This window comes from Pongo abelii, chromosome 2 (assembly GCF_028885655.2).
Source record: "Pongo abelii isolate AG06213 chromosome 2, NHGRI_mPonAbe1-v2.0_pri, whole genome shotgun sequence".
NCBI lineage: Eukaryota > Metazoa > Chordata > Mammalia > Primates > Hominidae > Pongo > Pongo abelii.
In genome coordinates this window covers 137,453,748-137,477,336 of record NC_085928.1, presented here as the reverse complement: position 1 = coordinate 137,477,336, position 23,589 = coordinate 137,453,748, and the positions used below count along the sequence as shown (strand labels likewise).

Here is a 23,589-nt window from a genome sequence, read left to right as displayed (position 1 = left end):
GCTCAGAAACAAAGAAAAAACAGCTTTTGTTATGTCACAAACAGAATAAACACAAAAACAAATGATTTGAAGAATGGCAGTTTTCTAAGAAATGCTCCAGTTTTGGGAGTAAAAAAAAAAAAAAAGATGAAAATAGGAGTAATGCAAACCATCTTGCTGTAACATAAAATCATCACAAAAAATTGGATTAGTAACATACTAGAAAATCTGAATAGACCCTCTGCTGGAAGCATTATGAGAAGTAAACAAATGGATATAGTACATCATCCTCAAAGAGTCACTATACGTGGTTTTTAGATTCTTTATTGCTCAGAAAGAAAAAGATTACAATGGCATTAAGGAAAGGAACATTTTCTAAAATTGTCACCTGACTGGCAGCAGGCTTAGATCCATCCACTACTTTTCAAGTTTGATATGACATTTTACTAAAGTTATTTATTTGATATTGACAAAAATGTTGTATGTATAGTGAGATTTCTTGGAATTAAATGAGTAAAAATTTAAGTACCTATACACAATTTGAAATTTGAAATTCAGACTTTTTATAATTTAAAAAGACAAAATTTAATACAACCTCAAGCAAGAACCAAATCAGAACTGGCCAAGCATTGTACATTGTGCATTATATTTTAATAGTGTGTTTCTGTGTACAAGAATGACTATGAAATTAAATTCTTCTTTCTAGAAATTTTCTTCCATAAACAATAACAGTCAATGCTAAAAGGACTGCTTGCAAAGTTACTAGAAATATTTTTTCCCAAATATTCTAGTCTTCAAAACAAACGGTAGCCGTCAAATTCTTCCTGCATAACCTAAAATGGTAATACATGTACTGTATTTCATTTGTAATAAGTCTTTATGACAAGGTTAACATTTCAACACACAACACAAATAAGAGAACACCAAAAAATGAAAATTACTTTGCTTATGTTTCTGTATTAGAATTTTATTTGCTAAAGGGTAAAAACAAATTTGCAAAATTCACAGTTAACTTAAAACAATAGTTTTAAACCTTTTTTCCTAGCCCTTACTGCCTTCAGGAAGGAAAGAACATCTGGTTATTTAAGGAACACAATATGTTCACATTTTCTATGACTTTTGTTTCTAATTGGGTTTAAAAATTTTTTTTGAATGTGAACAACTAGCTAGAACAATGTTTTTTAATCACTTCATATTTTTCAGATTGTCCTCCTTCTATCCCTCTAACTTCATCTCATGGATTGTTTTTGGAAATCTGCTTAGCAGTTCTAATATGATAAAGACAAGAAAATGAGAATTAGGGCTGTGGTCTGAAGAGCTAAGTACAGAAGTTGTATTTACCATGTGCAGAGTATAGGATGCTAAAAACAGATATTTGATATCCAGTCTTCATAAGGCATACATTTTCAAAAATTTCAGCTAGTTCCTGGGCCACTTACATATATGGCAATTTCATTTATTACAGATGAAGAATTTGTATGAGAAATATGTAAGTAGAGGTCCACTATTTTTAAAACTAATAAAGCCACAGCTCCTGCATGGAAAGGTGGTCTGAGGATGGGGGTTCAACTGCTGGTCTGCCACTAAAAAGCTGTGTCACCTTGAATAAGTCTCTAAGCTTCATCTTTGTTCTCACTTTTTCATCTATGAAAGGAGAAGCTGGATAAGACTGTCTAGGTTCTTTGCAGTTCTAAAACTCTGACAGCCTAAGGCAAGTAAATTAACTAGATTCTTTGCTATGTCTTCTGTATTCCATAATATATGACAGTAGTAACAGGATTTTAAATAATTCTGATATATAGCAAATTAAGGAACTAGATGCTCTTTAAGTTCAAGTTGTATAATTAATTCACTATCTTGATAAAAATGGCAGCTGAAAAATATACCATTGGCTGTGGCTTTTGTGGAATGTGAACATGGGTTCCAGAAATATGCTAGATTAGTGATGTCCAACTAGATTAGAGTCAGTGTGGTGAACTGGAATGAGGCATGGCACTTGAATCAGAAATCAATTCTATCATTATTTCCTTTATACCAAGATATGCAGGACATAAAGCTGAGTGCTAAAAAATGAGCAGGATCCAGTCCTAAGGTGTAATAACTTACAAAACACACATGCCTATATACTAGGTGCTGTGGGAACTCAAAGGAGGACATGTCCTATCTGAACCTGAAAATTGTTTCATGGGGAATGCAGAACAGACGCCAGGAATCCAAGGAGGGAATGAATAGATAGAACAATCATGATGCCACTCTAGCTAGCTTGGGAACTTATGAGCTTTTTGACCTTGGGAAAGCCACATAAACTTAACCTCTCCCTACTGAAAAAAGTGAGGAAAGATAACCTGCTCTGCCTACCTCATAGGGTTGTTGATTAATGTCAGAGTGCTTAGAAAACTATGAAGGAGTATGATCCTATTATTATGGTTTTTAGGCCTACTTTTTTCTGTCTATTCAAATAAGAAATCTTTCCACAGTAAAGACTATCTCTGATATAAAACAATTAGAACCTTGTGTCTCAAGCTATACTTGCAGAATGTATTCTCCACTGAGCAATTTAGGGATGATGGTAGGATAAAGTGCTTTTCTGAAGGTTTACAATGAACCTACTAAGGCTCAGAGCTCCTTGTTTGTTTTATTGAACCTGTTAGCAGCATTCAACACTACTGTCATATGAAACTAGGAAATGGAGAAGAATGCTTTCATGTCTCAAATCTCATCTTTCTACTAGTTAATTTCATTGAGAATTGTGTGTTTATATACTTACTCTGATCTATGTGATTCACGAATGATTACAGTATTTTGAGTGTTTCACTGTTGCTATTAATAGAAAACATTTAAAGCACTATGATGTCTGAATTTTTAGAGGCTATAGGCAGGGGTACTAGTACCATCTTTCCCTCTTTTTTTCCCCCTTAGCATAAATAGCCTCTTTTATGACTTTATAACTGACATTAACAACACTGAAAACCCTGTCCACTTGTGGATTTCTATAAAATAGATAAACTTGCTGTTTTTCTCACTTTACTTTTGCAGCACTGGGTTGGACCTCGTTAGTTCATTGTAATGGTGGCAGGAAGCAGATGAATCCTAAGTAGACAGGGATGGGTCCCCGATGAAACCTGACCTTCCAGCCAAAGATAGTTTAAAGCCTAGCTACAAGTCCCGGGGTAAATCCATGGACTGGTTTGAAAACCTGTCTTCCTGTTTGTCATGCTTTTCTGATTGATCCCCACCCTTCACTTATTTTACATACACCTAACCTTTCCTAATTGGTTTTTTACACTGTTGTGCCCATCTCTAAGTGGTGCCTTTGTTTTAGCCTTTTTTTTGCATACTCACAAACCAATCAGCACACACTCCCGCATTCTGAGCCCATAAAATCCCCGGACCTAGCCACATGGAGAGAAAACACCCAACTTCCGGGTAGAGGAACACCCTTGCAAGCCCTCTCCAGTGACAGCTATTTCATCACTCAATAAGATATTTCTCCACCCTCCTCACCCTTCAATTTTCAGCATGATCTTGTTCTTGGATGCAGGACCAGAACTCGGGATCCACTGAACATGGGTACACCAAAGACTGTAACAACTGTGGTCCTCTACCCTCTGCTGGCAGAGGGTTGCGACCCCTTGTGATGGGAAGCAGCAGCAAGGCCGAACCAGCCCCGGAGCCATGAGCCGGAGTGAGGCAAGGGACTGACAGAGCTGTTAACACGCTGCAGTCCACTGCGCTGCAGACAGAAGGACTAAATGAGCTAATCAGCATGCTGTAACATCCCCTCTGGGGCTTCGGGGTTGTGGGCACCCCTGCCTGGGCACCACTGTGTTCCCCTCATCTGGATGCCAGAGTCTACCACGGGAGTGGCTTGCAATACACCTGGTCCAGCTGCAAGCCCTGCATGGAGCACGCATCTGTGCTGGCACTCAGAACAGCTGGCCAGACCCTGCATTCACTTGCTCACGCACCCCCTCCCATTGGCACCTGAGCACATAGTCACAGCAGCCACAGGATCTGGGCTGGTGTGCAAACCAGGCATGGTCTGGCGGGCCGAGTGGATGGGGTGCCTCCTGCGGCAGGCCCAGGGCTGAGTGAGGCCCTGGGCAGGAATGTTGCCTTCTGTGGAGGTCCCCAGCTGGCAGAGTGACTGAGAGAGATCCTGCGTCAATTCAAAGTCAGTTCTTGACCATCCTGGCCAACATAGTGAAACCCCATCTCTACTAAAAATACAAAAATTAGCCAGGTGTGATGGTGGACACCTGTAGTCCCAGCTACTCAGGAGGGTGAGGCAGGAGAATCGCTTGAACCTGGGAGGCAGAGATTGCAGTGAGCCGAGATCACACCTCTGCACTCCAGCCTGGTGACAGAGCGAGACTCCATCTCAAAAAAAAAAAGTCAGTTCTTCAAAGACAAAGGATGTTCTGCTTACACAGGTCATCAGAGACAATTTAATTCAACCTCCAAATATTACAAAAGAGAAGCCCAAGGCTCAGCAAGCATGATTTTTCCAAAATAATGAAGACGTTGGTGGCAGAGCCAAGGTTTGACCCAAGGTCCCAATTCCTAACTCAGGTTCCTTACAGAACACTACACTGCCACAGGCCCATATTAACACGTGTCAAGTGACTTTAGTTACTACTTAAAATCTGTAAAATAATGTTAATGAGTCAGCCACATATACACTTAACTGTATGTACCACTTTGCAGGGTTAGCCATTTGAAAGCCTCTTTTCAAAGGCTACATAGCTTTCTTTACTTTTCCTATAGATATCATCATTCCATAAACTTATTCTACTGAGCCTTTTAAATATGACTCTCTCCTCATGCCCAGTTTTTTATGTCTCAGGAATATCAGTTTAAGGTCATTGTACTGATCATGTTTTTACTTGGTAAGACTCTGAATGTGAAGGTGGGGAATTCCCTTTTTTAGATACACTATTATTTTTTTCTCTTCAACCTTAAAGAATCTATATTTTAATGCTTATAGAATTTGCTTCATTATATGTACACGACTTTACTGAGATAAAAAGTACTCCATTAAAATCATACTAACATGAAAGGCATTTAGGTTCCACTAATAAACACTGATGAACTTAGAATAAAGAACTCTGAGGCTGGATGAGTGAGTGATTCACAGAAACATCAACCATATTTAGCTAGGGAAAAATTACCAAGATCGAAAGGTTTTGATAACATATTCATTTCTTCCTTCAATTAAAACAAACAAATCATGCAAGTAGAAATTTCAAATTGCTATTTTAGCAATGTTTTCCACTCTGTATGATTCTAAAAATTCCTAATGCTAAGCCGACAGAATTTGCCATAAGTTTGTAGATCAAAACTCATACCTCATTGACCAGTAACCTCATTCGTTAGTCTTATTTTACAGATATTTTGTCATCTTGTGGGTTTTTTTTGGGGGGATAGGGAGTATATAGTCACACAACTTACAAATACATAGGTACACAAAATATAAATATGGAACTTTCAATTTTCATAGTCAGATTCATAAGCCTTACCAGAAAAAAGTATGCTTCCTTATACACTGGAGAAATAATAGATTGTATTTCTGATGCTTAATGAAACTGCTTTGTGTAAGAGAAATGATATGAAAGTTCATAAATTTACAGAACAGATATAGGCATAAGGAAGTGAATTCTTTTAAATCAATCAAAGAATAAAGGATATAATAAAAGGTTGAAGTCAACAACCAAGGAAAGGACAGAAATCCTTTAGAATCTAAATTTACATTAAACTTGGAGGCCCAAGTTGATCAGACAGAGCTTTGGCAATGGAACCCACAGACAGACTGACTGACTCAGAGACAGTTCGACAACTGCCAACATGACTGTTGGGAGGGTTGCCAAAGAGCCAAAGGCTGGGATTACCATCCAATGCCTGGCATTCTGATATTCGTGTTTGAAGCTTTCTCTCTTATACTTCTTCCAATATTTTTGTTTGGCTCAAAAGTAGCAAGGATTCACAGATTTTTTTAGATCATTAAATGTTCTTATTTTCAAGAAATATAACATTAGTTGTAAAAGAGCACACTTTTTCTCTGAAGTGTAAAGAAAATTTTGGTGAATTACTTTACACTCAAATAGAGAAATCAGTGTTAAAGTCTGTTTAAATCTTTATTTTATTAGATTACTCTTAACCCCCCAAATAAGAAATATTAATACATATCATAATATGAAATAATTTAGTGTTTCATTGTATCCACTCTTATAGAACTGGTCCTTTGTATAAAGCCACTTTCTTGATCTTCATATGGCCCCCAAGGTTCTACTTGGATAAATCAACCCCTGTGTGGGGTACCAATAACAATACAGTTTGGCTATAAGGAGAGGTAGTTCCTCAACTATTTCCTTGACTTGTGAGGAAGGGAAAAGCATAGAATAGTCCTCTGTGGGAAAAGAGACATGTGTTCCAGTTTCTCATGGCAAGGTCCACTTAATTTGCCTGCTGAGTTGCCGGCCAATGAGGTATGTGGGTTTTGGCCTACAACTTTAGGCAAATGCTACCATTAGGCAATTCATCTACCATTAGGCAAATTCCACATTCGGAATTCTTAGACTCTACACAGAGAAGCCTATTTTTCACCCAACTTAAAATTATGCATACCCTACTGGGGAAGCTTACCTTTGGGTCTCTAAGGAACAGAGCCTTAAGAATCAGTGAGTGTACATCCCCGATGAATGGGTAATGCATCAGAAGGCCGAGACAGGTCTGGTAGTTACTAGAGATCACTAAATAAGAAGAAAAAATAATTCAGATGCAATACTATTTAAGATATTCTGCATTGCTGAGAATATAAAAACTAACAACTTAAGAGTCAATGAAAGCAAACCAATAACTCAACTGATTTGATAAAAGGAAGTAGGAAGAAGGGATCTTTACCAAATTGCCTTTGAAGGAACACATTGTATTGTTAACTGCTACCTAATGTATTAGCACTTAACCTCAGGGGGTGTTGGAAAGAAGAACTTCACATACAGATATGTGTACATCTGCAACATAAATTCTCAGAACTGTGCATATTTATTGCCATTTATATGGCTATGTTTAAATGTCTCCTGTTTTTCTACTTAGAAATTAGTAATAAAAGCCATACGAATGGAAAAGAACCAGTTTAAGATTTTCATGAAATAATATTTACCTTGATTATTATGCATTATAACTTGTTACATTTTCTTTTGTATAGGTAAATATTATATAACTCAAAATTTAAAAAAGTAGAATTTCTTCTAATTATTTGTTTTTCTAAAGGTAACAAGAGATTTAGGGAGAGAATACCTAAGCAGCATTTCTTGGAGGAAAAGTGTCAAAATTGTCATAGGTTAAGTCTAAATGTGTTCTGTAGCCTGTCATTTAATTTTTTTTTCAAATCAACCTAATTATGGGTGTAATTATTAAACACATCTTTTCAGACAGGTCTATGTAAACTACTTTACTTCTTGACAATCTTATCTGCCACTGCTGTCAGAGTCGGGCCCATTAACAATGCTTGCTTTGTGAACCACACTGACTGCCTCCACAGCACTGATTGTGAAGAAACTTTACAGTTTTAACTTCTGTGGTTGAAACTGAAGCTTTTTCACTAATCAGTTACTTGAAAAATGTTCCATAAGAAAACAACTGTGATTCAATAGAAACAACACAAATCAAAAACCAAACATTTATAATTAGAAATATCTTTGATTTTTAGATTATTTTTTCTTCTGCTGCTGGAATACCATTTCTTGCTATAACTTCCTACTTCTCCCCCTCCTATGAGCACTATGGGGAAAGGAGACAGGACTGGGCAAAATGAATAATTATAATCTATGTAAGGAACCACTTTATCATCTTCATTTCCATTGCTGCTATGACAGCTTGTAATTTCATACATCTGCTTTCATTTGTAAAGCACTCACTTATCCTACCCTTTCTGTATCTGTTCAGACTCTCATTTGTTCATTTTTTCATATTTACCTTCAGTTACCTGCTGTCCTTTTTTTCTCTAGAAATTCAAAAAGCTAAGATACTGAGAACAGTATAATGGTTTTATGTACAGATTTCTTTGAGATCTAGCAAGTAATTAAGACTTAATCAATTCACCTTATAACTCAAAAATAATTATATATTAGTAATTGACCAAGAAAGAATTCTTATATATTTTTAAAGAGGCAGGAAAATTTTGTGGAAAAGTTTTTGATCTCATTACTCACAGATGTGGGTTTGAATCCTGGGGCTTTATTTGAACCTTTCATCGAGTTGCCTAAAGATTAAATGATATAATCTATGAGACTGATTTATAGCAGCTGTTTAAAACCAGTTCAGGTAACCTCTGTGAGCTTAAGTTTAGTCACTTGGAAAAAAACTTTTTGATTGAAAAAATTTATTTGACTGCTTCATTCAATCCAATAATTATTCGCTGAGTACCTCATTCACGACAGGCCCTATGCTAGGGGAGCACATAGAGATAAACAAAACTGAGTCCTTACGCTGGAGAAAATTACAGCCCAGAAGGGCAGATGTGTAACATCAAGCAGCTATTACTACTAATATGACTAAGATAACAGTGAATTATTAAAGCTTTCTGTAGCCAGGCCACATGCTAAGAACTTTACCTACATTATCTCAATTAATTTCTATGACATTCTTATAAAGGTACAATTATTATCTTTGTTTTACAGATGCAATAATTGATACTTGGAGAAGTTAAGTCACTTGCACAAGTTACCAGTGATTCCCTAGAGGGGCAAGACTGGAAACCCAAAAGTCTAGCTGCAGAGTCTGTACTCTATTACAAGACATTTGTTTTGAAAGGCCATTGTTTTGAAAATCAAGAGACATAATGGATGCAGATTGTAAAGTATTAGTACTACTCTAGTGAAGTAGTTTTAAGTATACTAGAAGATCAGCATAACCCAGTCTCCAGAAAAGCTTGATTGATTGACTATTTATTTATTTATTTACTATGTGTTTTTAGAGACAGGGTCTTGCTCTGCCACCCAGGCTATAGTGCAGTGGCATGATCACAGCTCACTGCAGTCTGAAACTCCTGGGCTCATGCAATCCTCCTGCCCCAGCCTCTGGAGTAGCTATTACAGACTAGAGAAGCATACTGCCATGCCTGGCTAATTTTTAAGTTTTTTGAAGAGACAAGCTCTTGCTATGTTGCCAGGCTGGTCTTGAACTCCTGTAGAGCAGACTGATTTAGATATAAACATATAGATAGATAGAGACCAGAGCAATAATCCTGTTATTACAACTTGTTAAAACTATTGAAGCTATCAGAAGCTATAAAATATATAAGGGAAGCCAAATAATGTATTAATATTCTACTTCCAAAACAAATGAGGAAGCTAACATTCTTTCATCTTTCTATCCATCCATCCAATCACTGCATGCAATGAACATTTCCTGAGCATCTACTAAATGCCAGATATCCAGAGACTATGCTAGGTACCTGCACCAGGAATATAACAGCAAATAAGTTCACTGCTTTCAGATAATGGTATCTCTAATTTGCTAATGAAAACCCACACTCTTAGAAATACCCTTAATTTGCAATTAGATATGCTAAGTATTAAATCTCTTTTTGAATAACTACAGCCAGTTTAAACTAGGTAGAAAAGAATTACACAAGCTGATTTAAAAACAAACTAGTAAGGATTGGACACAATAAGAATTTAGTTTTGAACTTCACAGTAAACTTTTATTGAACATGAAAAACTAATCTGTAATACTGTTCTTTCCCCAATATTTATTCTATCAGAGCAGGGCAGAGACATGAGGTAAGAAGTGAAAGATTAAGAAAAATTATTGAGTTTTGGTATCTACCTACATTTGAAATGAAGTATGTTTATGCTTTAAAAACAAAATAGTGAAGGCACATTCTAAAGAGTTGATTTAGGGAAGGTAAAAGCAAAGGTAAGTAGTACCTAAGAAAAGATAATGGATTTGGAATGAGAACTAGATTAGATCACTGGCCTAGTCACTTATAATATGGTGAATTTAGGCAAGCTGCCCAACTTCACTGAAACTTTATTTCTCCCATTTATAAAATAGAGACCATCCTGCTTACTCTTATCTACAGGGTTTCTGTAAGAGTGGGCCAGCTGCTATGTGGTACCTTTCCCCATCTTGCTCAATTCATCCTTGATGAATAGCATTACCTCCACATGAGGCAGAGCTGACTTCTCTGTCTGAACCTTTATGTGCCCCACAACTATTCTGGAGTGGTCTGAAGAGATGGTTTAGTTTCTCCAGCAGGTACAAACAAACCAAAAGTGAAATCAGTAATGATATGCAGAAAAAGTAACTGTTTTGAGAAAGTTTAAAGCAATGTGGATCAATAACTTACGCATAATTCAAAACTAACCACACTTACAATTGTAACATTTGTAAATACATGCAATACTTTTTCAAATTATTTAAGTTCATATTGAGATATACTTTCTTTCTCAACATAATAAAACAGACTGAAAACTACCACAAAACACGAAACTCTACACAGACTTTCTTTAATTTCTTGCCCGACCCCCCAAAAATACCTATCACCAAGTACCTATAATATCCTGAAAACTAGTCACACATTTTATAAAGGTCTCATGAGTCCTCCTAATTCCCCCTAAGGAAAGCATTATCATTGACTCTCTATTATAGATGAGGTAGTGCAGAGTAGGTAACAACACAGCCAAGGCTGCAGAGATCCTGAAAGGGCAAAGACAGGGCTGAACCTGGGTCTGTGTAGACTGAAAGCCTCACACACCACTGTGTCTTATACTTTCCTACATTCTTAGCAAGTTCATGACAGGGATATCGGTATAAACTGAAAAAAGTCCTCAGTGTCAAAGGCCAAGAATAGCAAATATTTAGAAATAGGCATAAATTCTTGTTTATAAAAAGCTATAAAATGGCATATAAAAACAAATAATCATGGATTAAGTATAAAATAAAATGAGTTAACAAAAAAGAAAATCTTCTTTCTTTTAAAAAAGGAAAAAGTTTTTCTCATAGTTAATTGTACTTGACTGAAAACAAAGCCAATGTGTAATGAAAGTGCCTTGCCAGACACCTGGCATAGAGAAAGCATTCAATAAATGTAATGCTCTCTGAAAAAAATATTTGTTGAGAGCCTACTACATGCAGGAAAAAACACATAATTACTGCCTGCAGCATCTTCACCTTTATTTAAAGGCCCTTACTATTTTGACTTTCCTAAGTACAAATGGCAAGAAACAAAACGTGATTGCCAATGGACCAGAAAACAAGTGGTCAGGGGGAGGCTGGGGTATAAAACATAAATAGAAACAACAAAATTTTACTCTCTTCAGTTTTGGAGAAAGCCAAAAATAAAACACAGTCATATCCTCCACAAAAAGTGGTTTAAGTCTAGTGTTTAAAACCCTTGTAAGATTTTGTCCTTCTGGGTTTTCTTCCTCAGTTGGCTTTGTGACAATTGCCTCTCTGAGCACCATTCAATCACTACAACAACCATCCTTGAAACCTAAGACCAACACATACTCTTATGTAAACACTTGGATACTCTTTGGTAAGTCCTTATTATTCTAGCAGATTTTGTGCAGAATAATATGAGACTTTTAATTTCACTTTTAGGAAAGAGGACAATCTCAAATTCAGAGTAGTTCACTGTTTGGGCTTGGAAAAAGATTTAAACAATTGTTACTTTTCCCACTTAATACACTTTAAACAGAATCTCATTTAATAAGAGATCAAGCAATAACATAAGAGGTCTTTACTCAGTAATTTCTATGTTTAAATATATAGTGCTGCCAACTGGAAGGCAGTAAGTAAGCAAGTATATAAGTGCAGAATTGCCAGTGGCTGGTGTGTGAGCAAAGATCACTGTATTAGAAAAGTCAGAATGACGGCATGTTAGCTCCAGGAATGCCGTTTGTACTATGAACTTTGAAGGATATCAATTAAGTGCACAGGCTTCTGTTTTCTCCACCTTCTCTATTTCCTTATCGACTGAGGAAATAAAATGAGATGATACAGTGTAAAAACAATTTTCTTGGCCAGGCGTGGTGGCTCACGCCTGTAATCCCAGCACTTTGGAAGGCCGAGGTGGGTGGATCATGAGGTCAGGAGATCGAGACCATCCTGGCTAACACGGTAAAATCCTGTCTCTACTAAAAATACAAAAAAAGAGCTGGGCATGGTGGTGGGTGCCTGTAATCCCAGCTACTTGGGAGGCTGAGGCAGGAGAATCACTTGAACCCGGGAAGTTGAGGTTGCAGTGAGCCCAGATCGCACCACTGCACTCCAGCCCGGGTGGAGCGAGACTCTTTAAAAAAAAAAAAAAAAAAAAAAAAATTTCTTTTTTTGGAGACACATCTCATTCTTGTCAACCCAGGCTATAGTCCAGTAGCATGATCACAACTCAATGAAGTCTTGACCTCCTGGGCTTACGTGATCCTCCCACCTCAGCCTCCCTAGTGGCTGGGACTATAGGCATGTGCCATCATGCCTGGCTAATTCTTTTTTTTTTTTTTTTTTAATTGAGACAGGGGTCCCACTACGTTGCCCAGGCTGGTCTTGAACTCCTGGGCTCCAGTGATCCTGCTACCTTGGCCTCCCAAAGTGCTGGGATTACAGGCATGATGGGCCACTACACCTGGCCAAAACAAAGTCTTTTAATGCAAACTGTGAACACTATCGTAGTAATGAAAGGTAAGTACTCAGAATCAAAGCCCAAGTTCTACCTCTGCATCTGTAAAATGTCATGGAAATGAAGCCTGAAAAAATTGGTGGAGATTAAGATTTAGAAAATAATCAGTAAGCCTGATTCATACATTTGACTCTCTTAATTTTAAATTGAAATGAAGGAAAACCATAGGTTGGGAATTAGTTATATCTGAAAATAGACATACATACACCTTATTTCACTGTGTTTTGTGATTTTTAGTGCCTTAATCAGAAATATACATTGTCAGTAAAAACGGCTGAAGTACACAAGGTATTTAAGAAGTGCTGACAATATCTTTTTTGTGTGTTGGACTGTATTCATTCATTTAATATTTTTATTAAATACCTGTTTTATTTAAAATGCTGAGTTAAGTTCTAAAGACATGAAAAGAATTTTTAAAATCTCAACTTTCTCTCACATTCCAGTGGAAGAGAAACATAAAATTAACTGCAACCCAGGGTAGGGCTGATAATAATGATACATACTAAGGGCTGTGATAATTGCTAAAATGGAAGACTTTAGGGTCAGTGAGGTATTGGCCAACAATATGTGGAAGCAAACAAAGGCAGATACTGAGTGGCTCCTATGGCAGGGGAGCTTAGGAGAAATGGGATGTATGGAAGGAGAAAAGTGGGTGGAGGTCTTACTTGTATATGAGGGAGTCATCAAGATGTCCTTCAGTAGGTGAATTAATAAACAATCTGTATTGTATCTAGGAAATGGAATATTAGTCAGCATTAAAAATAAATGTGCCATCAAGCCATGAAAAGACTCAAGAGGAAACTTAACTGCATACTGCTAAGGAAAAAAAGCCAATCTGAAAAGGATACAGACTTCATTCATCTGACTATATGACATTGTGACAGTAAAAAGATCAGTGGTTTCCAGGAATTAGAGGGAGACAGGGGATGAATAGGCAGAACACAGAGGATTTTTAGGATGTGTTCTGAGACCCCCCAGTGGATACCTGAAACCTCAAATAGTATTCAGCCCTATATGTACTATGCTTTTTCCTATACATACATACCTATGATAAAAGTTTAATTTATAAGTTAGGCAATTTATAAATTATGGTAAAAGATTAGCAACAATATCTAATAATAAAATAGAACAATTATAACAATATGCCAGCATCGCTACTCTTGAGCTTTAGGGCTTTAAGTAAAACAAGGGTTACTTGAATACAAGCACTGTGATACCAACAACAGTTGCTTTGATAATCAAGATTTCTATTAAGTGACTAATGGGCAGGCAGCTTATGCAGTGTGGATATGCTGGACAAGGGAAGATTCATGTCCAGGGCAGAACAGAGTGGGATGGCTACAGATTTCATCATGCTAGTCAGAATGGGATACAATTTAAAACTTAGGAGTTTTTTTTATTTTTGGAATTTTCCATTTAAGATTTTTGATCAGATAACTGAAATTGTGGAAACTTAAACTGCAGATAAGGAGGGACTGCTGTATGTATGATACTATAATGATGGATACCTGTCATTATACATTGGTCCAAACACACAAGACTGAACCCTAATGTAAAAGTATGAACTTTGGGCAATAATGCTGTATCAATGCAGGTTTATCAACTGTAAAAAATGTGTCATTCTGGCTGGGTGTGGTGGCTCACACCTGTAATCCCAGCACTTTGAGAGGCCGAGATGGGCGGATCACAAGGTCAGGAGATGGAGACCATCCTGTCTAACACGGTGAAACCCCGTCTCTACTAAAAATACAAAAAATTAGCTGGACGTGGTGGCGGGCGCCTATAGTCCCAGCTATTCAGGAGGCTGCGGCAGGAGAATGGCGTGAACCTGGGAGGCGGAGCTTGCAGTGAGCCAAGATTGTGCCACTGCACTCCAGCCTGGGCGACAGAGCAAGACTCCGTCTCAAAAAAGAAAAAAAAAAAGTATCATTCTGATGTCGGATGGTGATAGTGGGGGAGAATATGGGTATCTGGGGGAGTGGGTATATGCAAACTGTATTTTCCACTTAGTTTTGTGCTGAACCTAGAACCTTTCTTAAAATCCAATTCAATAATTCAATTTTTTTTAAAAAGGAAACATTAAAAAAGAAACCCAAAATAACAGACAATGTGCTACTATGGTATATCAGCCTTTCTTAGTGAAACTTGAGGAGACTGTTAAACTAAGATATAAAATAGTATAAACGGTGTTTGTAACAGAGTACATTAATATAAATATCTGATATAATCATAAAAACAACTGACACCATTTTATGTCTCAGAAGGAAGAGAGCTAGTAGTCAGGAAGTGCTTAAACACTCCTTCAAAAATAAGACTATCAATTTGTGCTTTGATAAAACTTTGTGACATTACCATGAGATTTAAAATTTGTAATCACTGTTAAGCAATGCTTTTCCAGAAAAGACAAATAAATACAATTTGTAGTTGAAATAAATGCATTTTGACATCAATATGACATTGAACATGCTGTTAACTAGAAAATAGAGAAATAGAAATTCTGGGTTAGGACAGAGGGAAACACTGGCAGACAAACAGACAGTGGCTGAAGAATAAGTAGAGATCTAAAATGAAATCAAAAGGAATAATATTTGAAATCACAAAGAGGCCATGACTGCCATGCCATGCCAGGCCAGGAAATGGCTAAAGAAATCCCTATCAAAAACAGAGGAAAATTATAGTAGAGTATTGTAACATGCTTACGCTGGCTGAAAAAACAAGGCAGGGAGTGGGTAGAAGTGCCAAGAAGGAAACTTTTCCATTTATGGTGTTCAAAGAGAAAGTACATTTAAAAAGGCAATAAATATTTGAGAAATACTTTCTTTTTAAGAAAATCTAGGCCCGGCGTGGTGGCTCATGCCTGTAATCCCAGCACTTTGGGAGGCTGAGGTGAGCAGATCACCTGAAGTCAGGAGTTCGAGACAAGCCTAGCCAACATGGTGAAACCCTGTCTCTACTAAACATACAAAAATTAGCTGGGTGTGGTGGCATGCTCCTGTAATCCAGCTACTTGGGAGGCTGAGGCAGGAGAATCACTTGAACCCGGGAGGTGGAAGTTGCAGTGAGCCAAGATGGCACCATTGCACTCAGTCTGTGTAACAAGAGTAACACTCCGTCTCAGAAAAAAAAAAAAAAAAAAGGAAAATCTATAAATAGATTTATAGTGTTTTAGCTATTAATGCAATTTACAAGACAAATAAAAGGTATGTTATGTTTAAAATAGAGACAATGTTTTTTATAGTGTTTTAGCTATTAATGCAATTTACAAGACAAATAAAAGGTATGTTATGTTTAAAATAGAGACCATGTTTTTTGATACTAGTCAAAAACAAAATAAATAAAATGAATAAAAAACAGATGTGAAAATTTCAGCTACTTAGTTTTAAAAGTAGGCCATGCTTTCTTTGACGAAGCTATGCTGAAAGTATATTTTCAAAGAATCATTATTTATTTGTGTTGTTCTAAGAATGAGACTAGCACTTGTCTTCTTAGTAATCACAGCACACAAATCCACCCCTCCAAGGTCTCTATGGTACCTTTTGGCCTGGCATTACCCCAAGTACTATATTAACTGAGCACATGAAGAGCTTCAGATGCTTTTAGCGATAGGAAAGAATTGTAATGTGGTTCTGGTACCAAGGAAGCTCACTATCTAGTTGAGGAGCTAGGACCAACACCCACAATAACTATGGAAAAGTGTAAAATAGAGTATGACTAATGTAGCACTTAGTTAGTGGTATTGATTATGGTCTTATAGGATTGCAAAGTGTGAAATCAATGAGAGCTAGAATAATAGGAAAAGATTTGGGAAAAAGGCTACCTCGCCCTAGGCCTGAAAATAGGAGTAAGATTTAAGTAAGTGGAGCCAGGGGAAGCAAGGAATCACAAGAGTGACTTACAATATGAAATAAGTCAGTTAAAAAATAGTGTGGTGGGGGTATGGCCATTCATAAACTATTACAGGAGTAATGGCTCATGATTACTCTCACATTATTTCCTTATTGCTCAATGTTTCTTTCTGTATATAATTTTAATCCATATAATTCAGCAAAGTAACAAACACTGGGTGGCTTAAAATAACAGAAATTTACTGTTTGACAATTCTGAATCCTAGAAGTCCAAAATCAAAGTTTTGGTAGGACCATGTTCCCTCTGAAACTTGTAGGGGAGAATTCTCCTTGCCTCTCCTGCTTCTGGTGTTAGCAGCATGTTTCTTCTGAAGAGGAAAAATTTGTTTCCTATTTCTCTCCTAGCTTCTGGTAATGGCTGAAAATCCTTGTCATTCCTTGCCTTGTAGATAATATCACTCCAACCTCTGCTTCTGGCTGTCTTCACATGGCTTTATTCTCCCTGTGTACCTTCACATTGTCTTCCCTCTGTGCATGTCTGTTGCCAAATTTCCTTCTTCTTATGAGGACACCAGTCATATTGGATTAGTATGACCTCATCTTAACTAATTACATTTGCAACAATCTATTCCCAAAGTAGGTCACATTCTCAGGTACTAGAAGTTAGGACTTCAATATATCTTTTGTTGTGGGGGGATACAATTCAGCCCATAACAGGCCTTATTATCTGTGCCTACAAAATCAGAATTTTGGACTAGATGCAGTGAATCTTATCTATTTTTTTGGGCATGTATTCCTTTGAGAAACTGATGAAAACTATAGACATTTGACCCAGAGAAGGGCATACCTACACAATATTTTGCACACTATCAGGATGATCATAGACCCTTTGATCCCCATCCACTGAATCCCTAGGAGACACGCACCCCAAGGAAGGAATGTCATCACGGAAGGAAGGCTCTTTTAGTTTCCCTCAGATGAAACATCCTCTGAGCATCCTACAAATTTAGCTCCAAAAGAACATATGTAATGCTCAGAGCCTGGTACAGTGGTGTTCACTTAAGATTTATTGAATGAATGAGATTTAAACTACTAAGTGTAACTGAACATCCCCACTTTGGAAGCCCCAGCAAGACATTATGAGTCAGAATCCACCGGTATGAAATAAAAACTTGACACCAATGATTTATTTGGAAAGCTGGGGCTGGCAAATTGTCTACCTTCCTCTCAGTTCTTGACCATGGCCAAAAAGATAAGCTCATCTAATTAGTACTGACATTCCATGCAACTCTGTCTAATCTGGTTCTCTATCCCTTTTCTTTCTGCTGCTCCCCTCTATCTCAATCTTTTTCTCTAGGGAACAATGTCTTTCCCTCTAAGCCTCACCCTCCCAGAGTCACTGCTGACTCTGCAATCTCCAGATGTGAGGTGGAGGACCACCTTGCTCCTTGATTCTACTTCCAAACTATTGCTTCCTATCATTTCATAAAACTTCTTCCTTTGAAGTTCATGCCACGCCTCTACGCCTCTATCATGTCCCTGCATCACTGTCATCTATGTACCATATACTGGTAAACTCTGGTTGAATGGTTGACTCTGAATAATTGACTGGTTCAATAAAAGCTGTTTTCTTGGTCACTCTTTTTCATTTATTTGAGGCTATGGTGCCAGGCTCATTACATTTCTTTCTACGCCTTTTCCTATTAGTATCCTTGGTGAAGTGTCCATGGAGAACTAAAGAAAAACCCCAGTTTCCTCACAATCCCTTGGTCTTCAAGCGACTTAAATTCTCCTTCACGTACTTCAACCATACCAAGCAGATCTAGAACTGCTTTATGTCTGACCACGACTTTGTATGCATTTAGCTCTCTCATGCTCTACCTCACCCAATTCTTTGATACATTCAATTTTCCCTAATCTTTTCCTGGCTGTGCTTCCCTCTTTATACATCTTAAACCACTATTTTAAAATACACTCAACACCCTCTACCCTCCTATCTCCCTTTAGTCCTGCCTAATTCATTTGGAAGCCTGGATCACAATCTACTTCTTTTTTTTTTTTTTTGAGGCCTGGTACCGCTTCCCAGTGTTTGTCTCTGTAGGATCTTCACATGGCTTTTCTTGGCTCTTAATCAGCTATCTTGATCACATCTCCAAGTCATTTCCCACAAACCACTAACCCTACTCTGCCTCACTCATAGTGGATAACCTTGTTTCCTCCTTTATCAGATATGGAATTCCTCCATTTTCTGTCTTCTCCACCTATGAACTAGATTACTTGTGAAAGCAGCCTAGTGCTTTCTTCCTGCATCAGCACCAGCTTTTCATTCCTGTTCCACAGCCAGTCTTCCACAGGACTCCAGACCCAGTTCTTTTCTATTGCCTCTGGGCCCTTATTTCCTCAGTTATTTTACTCAAAAAATATTTTTCTGGAGAGTTACTATGCCCTGGGCCCAATTCTAGATGCTGGTATATGAGAAGGAAACCAAGACAGACAAAATCCTGTCTCTCACTGGGTAATAGGGATTAGGGGTGGGGTGTGAAGAAGAGACAATAAACAAGTGAAAGCTTCAAAACAAAGAAGATATTTTCTCTTTTCATAGATCTTTTTTCTGTTTAGACGGGGTCTTGCTCTGTCACCCACACTCTGGAGTGCAGTGGCGCAACCACGGCTCACTGCAGCCTTGACCTCCTGGACTAAAATGATTCTCCCACCTCAGCCTCGTGAGTAGCTGGGACTACAGGCACAAGCCACTATACCCGGCCAAATTTTATTTTTTGTAGAGATGGGGTTTCACCACGTGTCCCAGACTGGTCTCAAACTCCTAGGCTCAAGCAATTCTCCTGCCCTGCCCTCCCAAAATGCTGGGATTACAGTTTCGAGCCACCATGCCTGGCTTTTTCATAGATCTAATTCATGGAACAGGGTGGGGAAAACTAGTGCTGATTCTTGAAGTAGGAACTCAGACTGGTTTGAGAAGTAAACCTCTCCATCAGTTCTGCCCTGCCTCCAATGTCTAAGGACAGCCATCCAATCTTCCTTGCCCCTGTACTGTCCTCTAGCTACATCGTTCTTCTTCCTTACTCAAAGATCCCTCTATATCTGCTATCTCCATATTCTTTGTTTTTATTTAGTTATCTTTTCAGTTGAAAAAGTAATGCATATATTAAAAACAAAAAAAAAAACCAACAACAAAAAGCTGAAGAAAAGACTACTGTACTTCTTAACTGTCTATTCATTCTTCAACCCACCATAATCCAGCTTCTGCTCAACCAGTCCATTGAATCCACCCTGGCAAAGGTATCCGATCACTGTCCCTCCACAGTTCCCAAAGTGAGTGGACTTTTCTAGCCTTGTGTTACTGTTCCTGGGCACTCCTGACCTTTTTTTCTCTGCTTGGCTTAGACAGTTCTCTGGGGTTACAACACAAGCTAAGCTCTTCCTTGGCTTTTTTTCCTCTGGTGCCTCTGAAATGCTTATGTTAAACCCAGTTTCACCTTTGCCCATGTTCTCTTTCCATATGTACCCACCTTAGGTAATAGGACCAAATAATTTTTATGATCCTAATGTGATGTCTTCAAGAGTGAAAAAGGACAAATAATTACTATTCTGGGATAGCAGGTGTAAACCAAGACTATCCCAAACAAACTTTGATATATAGTCACCCTATTCTTTGGAGGTGGCATCTGTGGTGATGGTTTTAACAAACACCTGTCAATCATTTGCAAAATTAAATCTGTAGCCTTGATATTGACATTTAACTTTATTTTTCAAATCTTTAGGTTATAATTTCTTATAAATATCTCAAAACTCAGCAAAGTCAAAGCCCAGTTAATTATTAACATTCCTAAAACTTCTTAATCCTTGTATTTTCTATCCAAGTTATAAATATTTCCCAGTCACTCATACCTCCAAGCTGGAGATTCTTCTAGATTTCCCATTCTCCCTCTCCTATCATATTTAATCACTAAATCTTGCTACCTTTAGCTCTGAATAGTTCTCTGATCTACTGTTTTTCTCCTGAACTACCATCACAAGTGTTATCTGATGCCCTTGCTCTTGTCTCCTTCGACTTCATATTCCCCAATGCTGCTAAAGTGATCTACAAGTGATCACATTTCTACTTTGGACATTTCAATAGCTCCCTATCACTTACCATAGGAAGACTGTCATCATGACCCTCCTGTTTCTTTCTTTAGTCTCATAACCTGCAGCTAGTCTCTCTCTCCCTTTGTACTCTAATAATACCAAACAGCTTATAGAAACACACTAATATATACATCCCTAATAAGCTGCTTTTCACTTCCAGGCCTTTGTTCATGCTGTTCCTTCTGCCTTGTATGCAGATCCTCTTATTTGGCTTGCCAACACCTGCACAATTTTCTCTATTGACTCACAGCAGCCCAGAGGGGAGCTAGGTGCCTCTCCTTAAGTTTCCACACTACCTGTCCACATCCCAACTATAGTACCAAATATGTTCATTTGGAATCATTTATGTCAGTCTTCCCTACTAGTTGGTAAGCTTCTTGAGGACAGGAGCAGTGATCTGTAAATACCTGACAAATATTCATTCTATTTTTAGGAGATCTCATCCACTGTTATTAGACTTAAATAACAAAATTAAAATAAGTTGGGTCAAATGTTGAAATAAATAAATCACTTCATTACTTCTGTATTTTTCTACATTTTATAAAGTCATCAGTGAAAAGATGAAAAATGTGTAAGGACTTCAGCTGCCAAAAAATTTGCCATGTTTTATAAAATGATAAAAGTAGGTCTTAGGAGACAGGATGATTAAATTAAAAATACATAGTAATGTGCCAAAGTCAAAGAAGAGCAAATTGTAAACTGTTTACAATTACAGAAAATCATAATACTTTTCAGCAGTTGTTTGATTTGGCAAGTTTTGCGTAAATATTATCCAAAGCATTTTTTTTTCTGGAAGAAGTTTCTCATTCCTTTTATTATTATTTATATTAAAAAATACAACTTAGAGGTTAGTATTGAATATCATAAAATCCAGTATCCATCAAATCTACTCAAATATCTTTCTCTATTTTCCTGATGTTTCCTCTTACGACTTCCATGTTCTTAAATGATTAGATCTGGCTCAGAAGGAAGAAACTTTCACTTTGAGAAAACCTAAACTATTTGACCTTCGAGGCACAGAACAAAATCTACATTTTTTGGATAAAATGTGGTACTCCTGTCACTTATTTAAGTAATTTTGGGAAATTAAAAAAGTATAATCTAAAATTTTGAAGAAAATTAGTGTTACTAGAGGCATAACAAGAGCATCTGGCACAACTGGTATTCAATGAACAAATAAAGAGAACCACATAACAATTTAACAGTCGCAATTATAAATGATTCTAAAAAGTGTATGTTCTTCTGACAAAATCTTACTTTATGTTAGCTACCTATTTCCTAATTCAATCACATAATTTTGTGCACTTTTTCCTAATTATATTTTGGCTAACAAGTTTTATTGTGTGAACTTTTGATTACTTCTCTAAGACGGAAAACAATTTGAAGTATTTTGAAATTTAAAATACACATCGATATTTTCTTCAAGCTAAGGACTGTCAAGACTATTCGAAAGGGCTAGACACTGGCTTTCTGGCTATTACAGACACCATAACATACATCTGAGGAGATGGGAACACGTCTACCATTCAGCACTGTATTGAGAAATATATTTTTCTAAAATATAACTGGAAGAAAGTTAAAATACCTTTAAATGTATTTGTTTTTATTAGCAAGGTGTTGATATTATAAAAATAATTCCAATCTCCTGATAAACATCCTTGAATATTCCCTACCTGTCAGAAGGTGGAGCTCTAAACATATCTCAAATACTTGCCTTTATATATGCATTTCACAACTGTGTGTAATAAGGAGATTAAAGCAGGAGTAAAGTCTTTAGAAAAATGGTTCTGAAGAATATTCTAATTCTCTCAGGATAAAATAACTCACATCTCCCAAAGTGTACACAGTTAACCAACAAAAGGGATGTTTAGTATATTCCTTTAAAATTTCAGTATATTACCCTCCTATAAAAATTGAGGTACATGTAAATCAAATAATAAAGCACAAAGTCTATTTAAAAGGCAAAACATTTTTGAAAATCAGGAGTACCTAGTCAAATGTAGGAAAGGTCATTAATACTTACAAGCATCTCGGATGTAAAGTAACATGGCTACGAAGATATAATCTACTAAACCCAGGCTGAGGCCATCTGCAAACAAGGCATCCCAGACCACCAGAAGGTCCTGCAGGGGGAACTCTCGTCCAAACAGCAGCCGCACCCACCTTCTGGAAAGAAACAAAACAAAAATTCAGAAGATAGTACTTTTGAGAATAAAGAGTGATCATTTTCTCAAGTAACTGTGAAAAACTATTAACTGAACACAGTGAGCAAATATTATATATCAAAAATATAATATAGTAAAATCTAAATTTCAAGCTTTCAAATGAATTTTATAATTGTATAACTAGGCCATAATCATTAAATACTATTATATACACAAGTATTATACATATATATGAAAAAAGTCAAAATCTTTCATATTTAACAGAAAGCACAAATTCCCAAAAGGTGAAGAAAAAATGAATGTTTAGTAGTCTGGTAGTTGCTTTCATAGGTAAGGTTGTAAGTTAAAAATAAAATTTTCCAAAATTTCATGATCTCTACTGATTTTCTGTTGTTGTTAATTGCCCTTCTGCAAATGTTTATATGACAAATCCGACAGAAACTTACAAAACTGCATTCTCACATCTCACTTCTATTTAAAATAATTCATTTTAAAATTAAATGTGGGAAAAGGCCAGTATATAACCATTTTTTTGGTCAAGCATAGACAGTTATTTTAAATGAAGGATATAGTCATACTTATTTTTTTTTTTAGCTTTGCAACAGATATACCTGATCAGTAAGGCTACCTTTCGAGGAGTGCTTTTCAAACTTACTTCTATTATCTAGAAAATGAGTATCTATGCCACAGAGTAAACATAAGCAGCTAATGTGAATACTAAGCAACATCTATATACAATTGTACATAATAAATAGTGACACTTTAGACT

General features: G+C 36.9%; 1 protein-coding gene across 11 annotated transcripts in view; it reads right to left on the bottom strand.

Annotated features, from left to right (window-relative positions):
- The window catches only part of TBC1D5 (TBC1 domain family member 5), a 592,946-nt gene that overhangs the window by 130,067 nt on the left and 439,290 nt on the right, over positions 1-23,589 (bottom strand). For all 11 annotated transcript variants that reach the window (XM_063722180.1, XM_063722179.1, XM_063722181.1 and 8 more), the window contains 2 exons: positions 22,679-22,821; positions 6,622-6,728 (listed from right to left, as the gene is read on the bottom strand). In XM_063722180.1, coding sequence (XP_063578250.1) covers positions 6,622-6,728; positions 22,679-22,821 — 250 coding nt within the window. The remainder of the gene's footprint in view (positions 1-6,621; positions 6,729-22,678; positions 22,822-23,589) is intronic.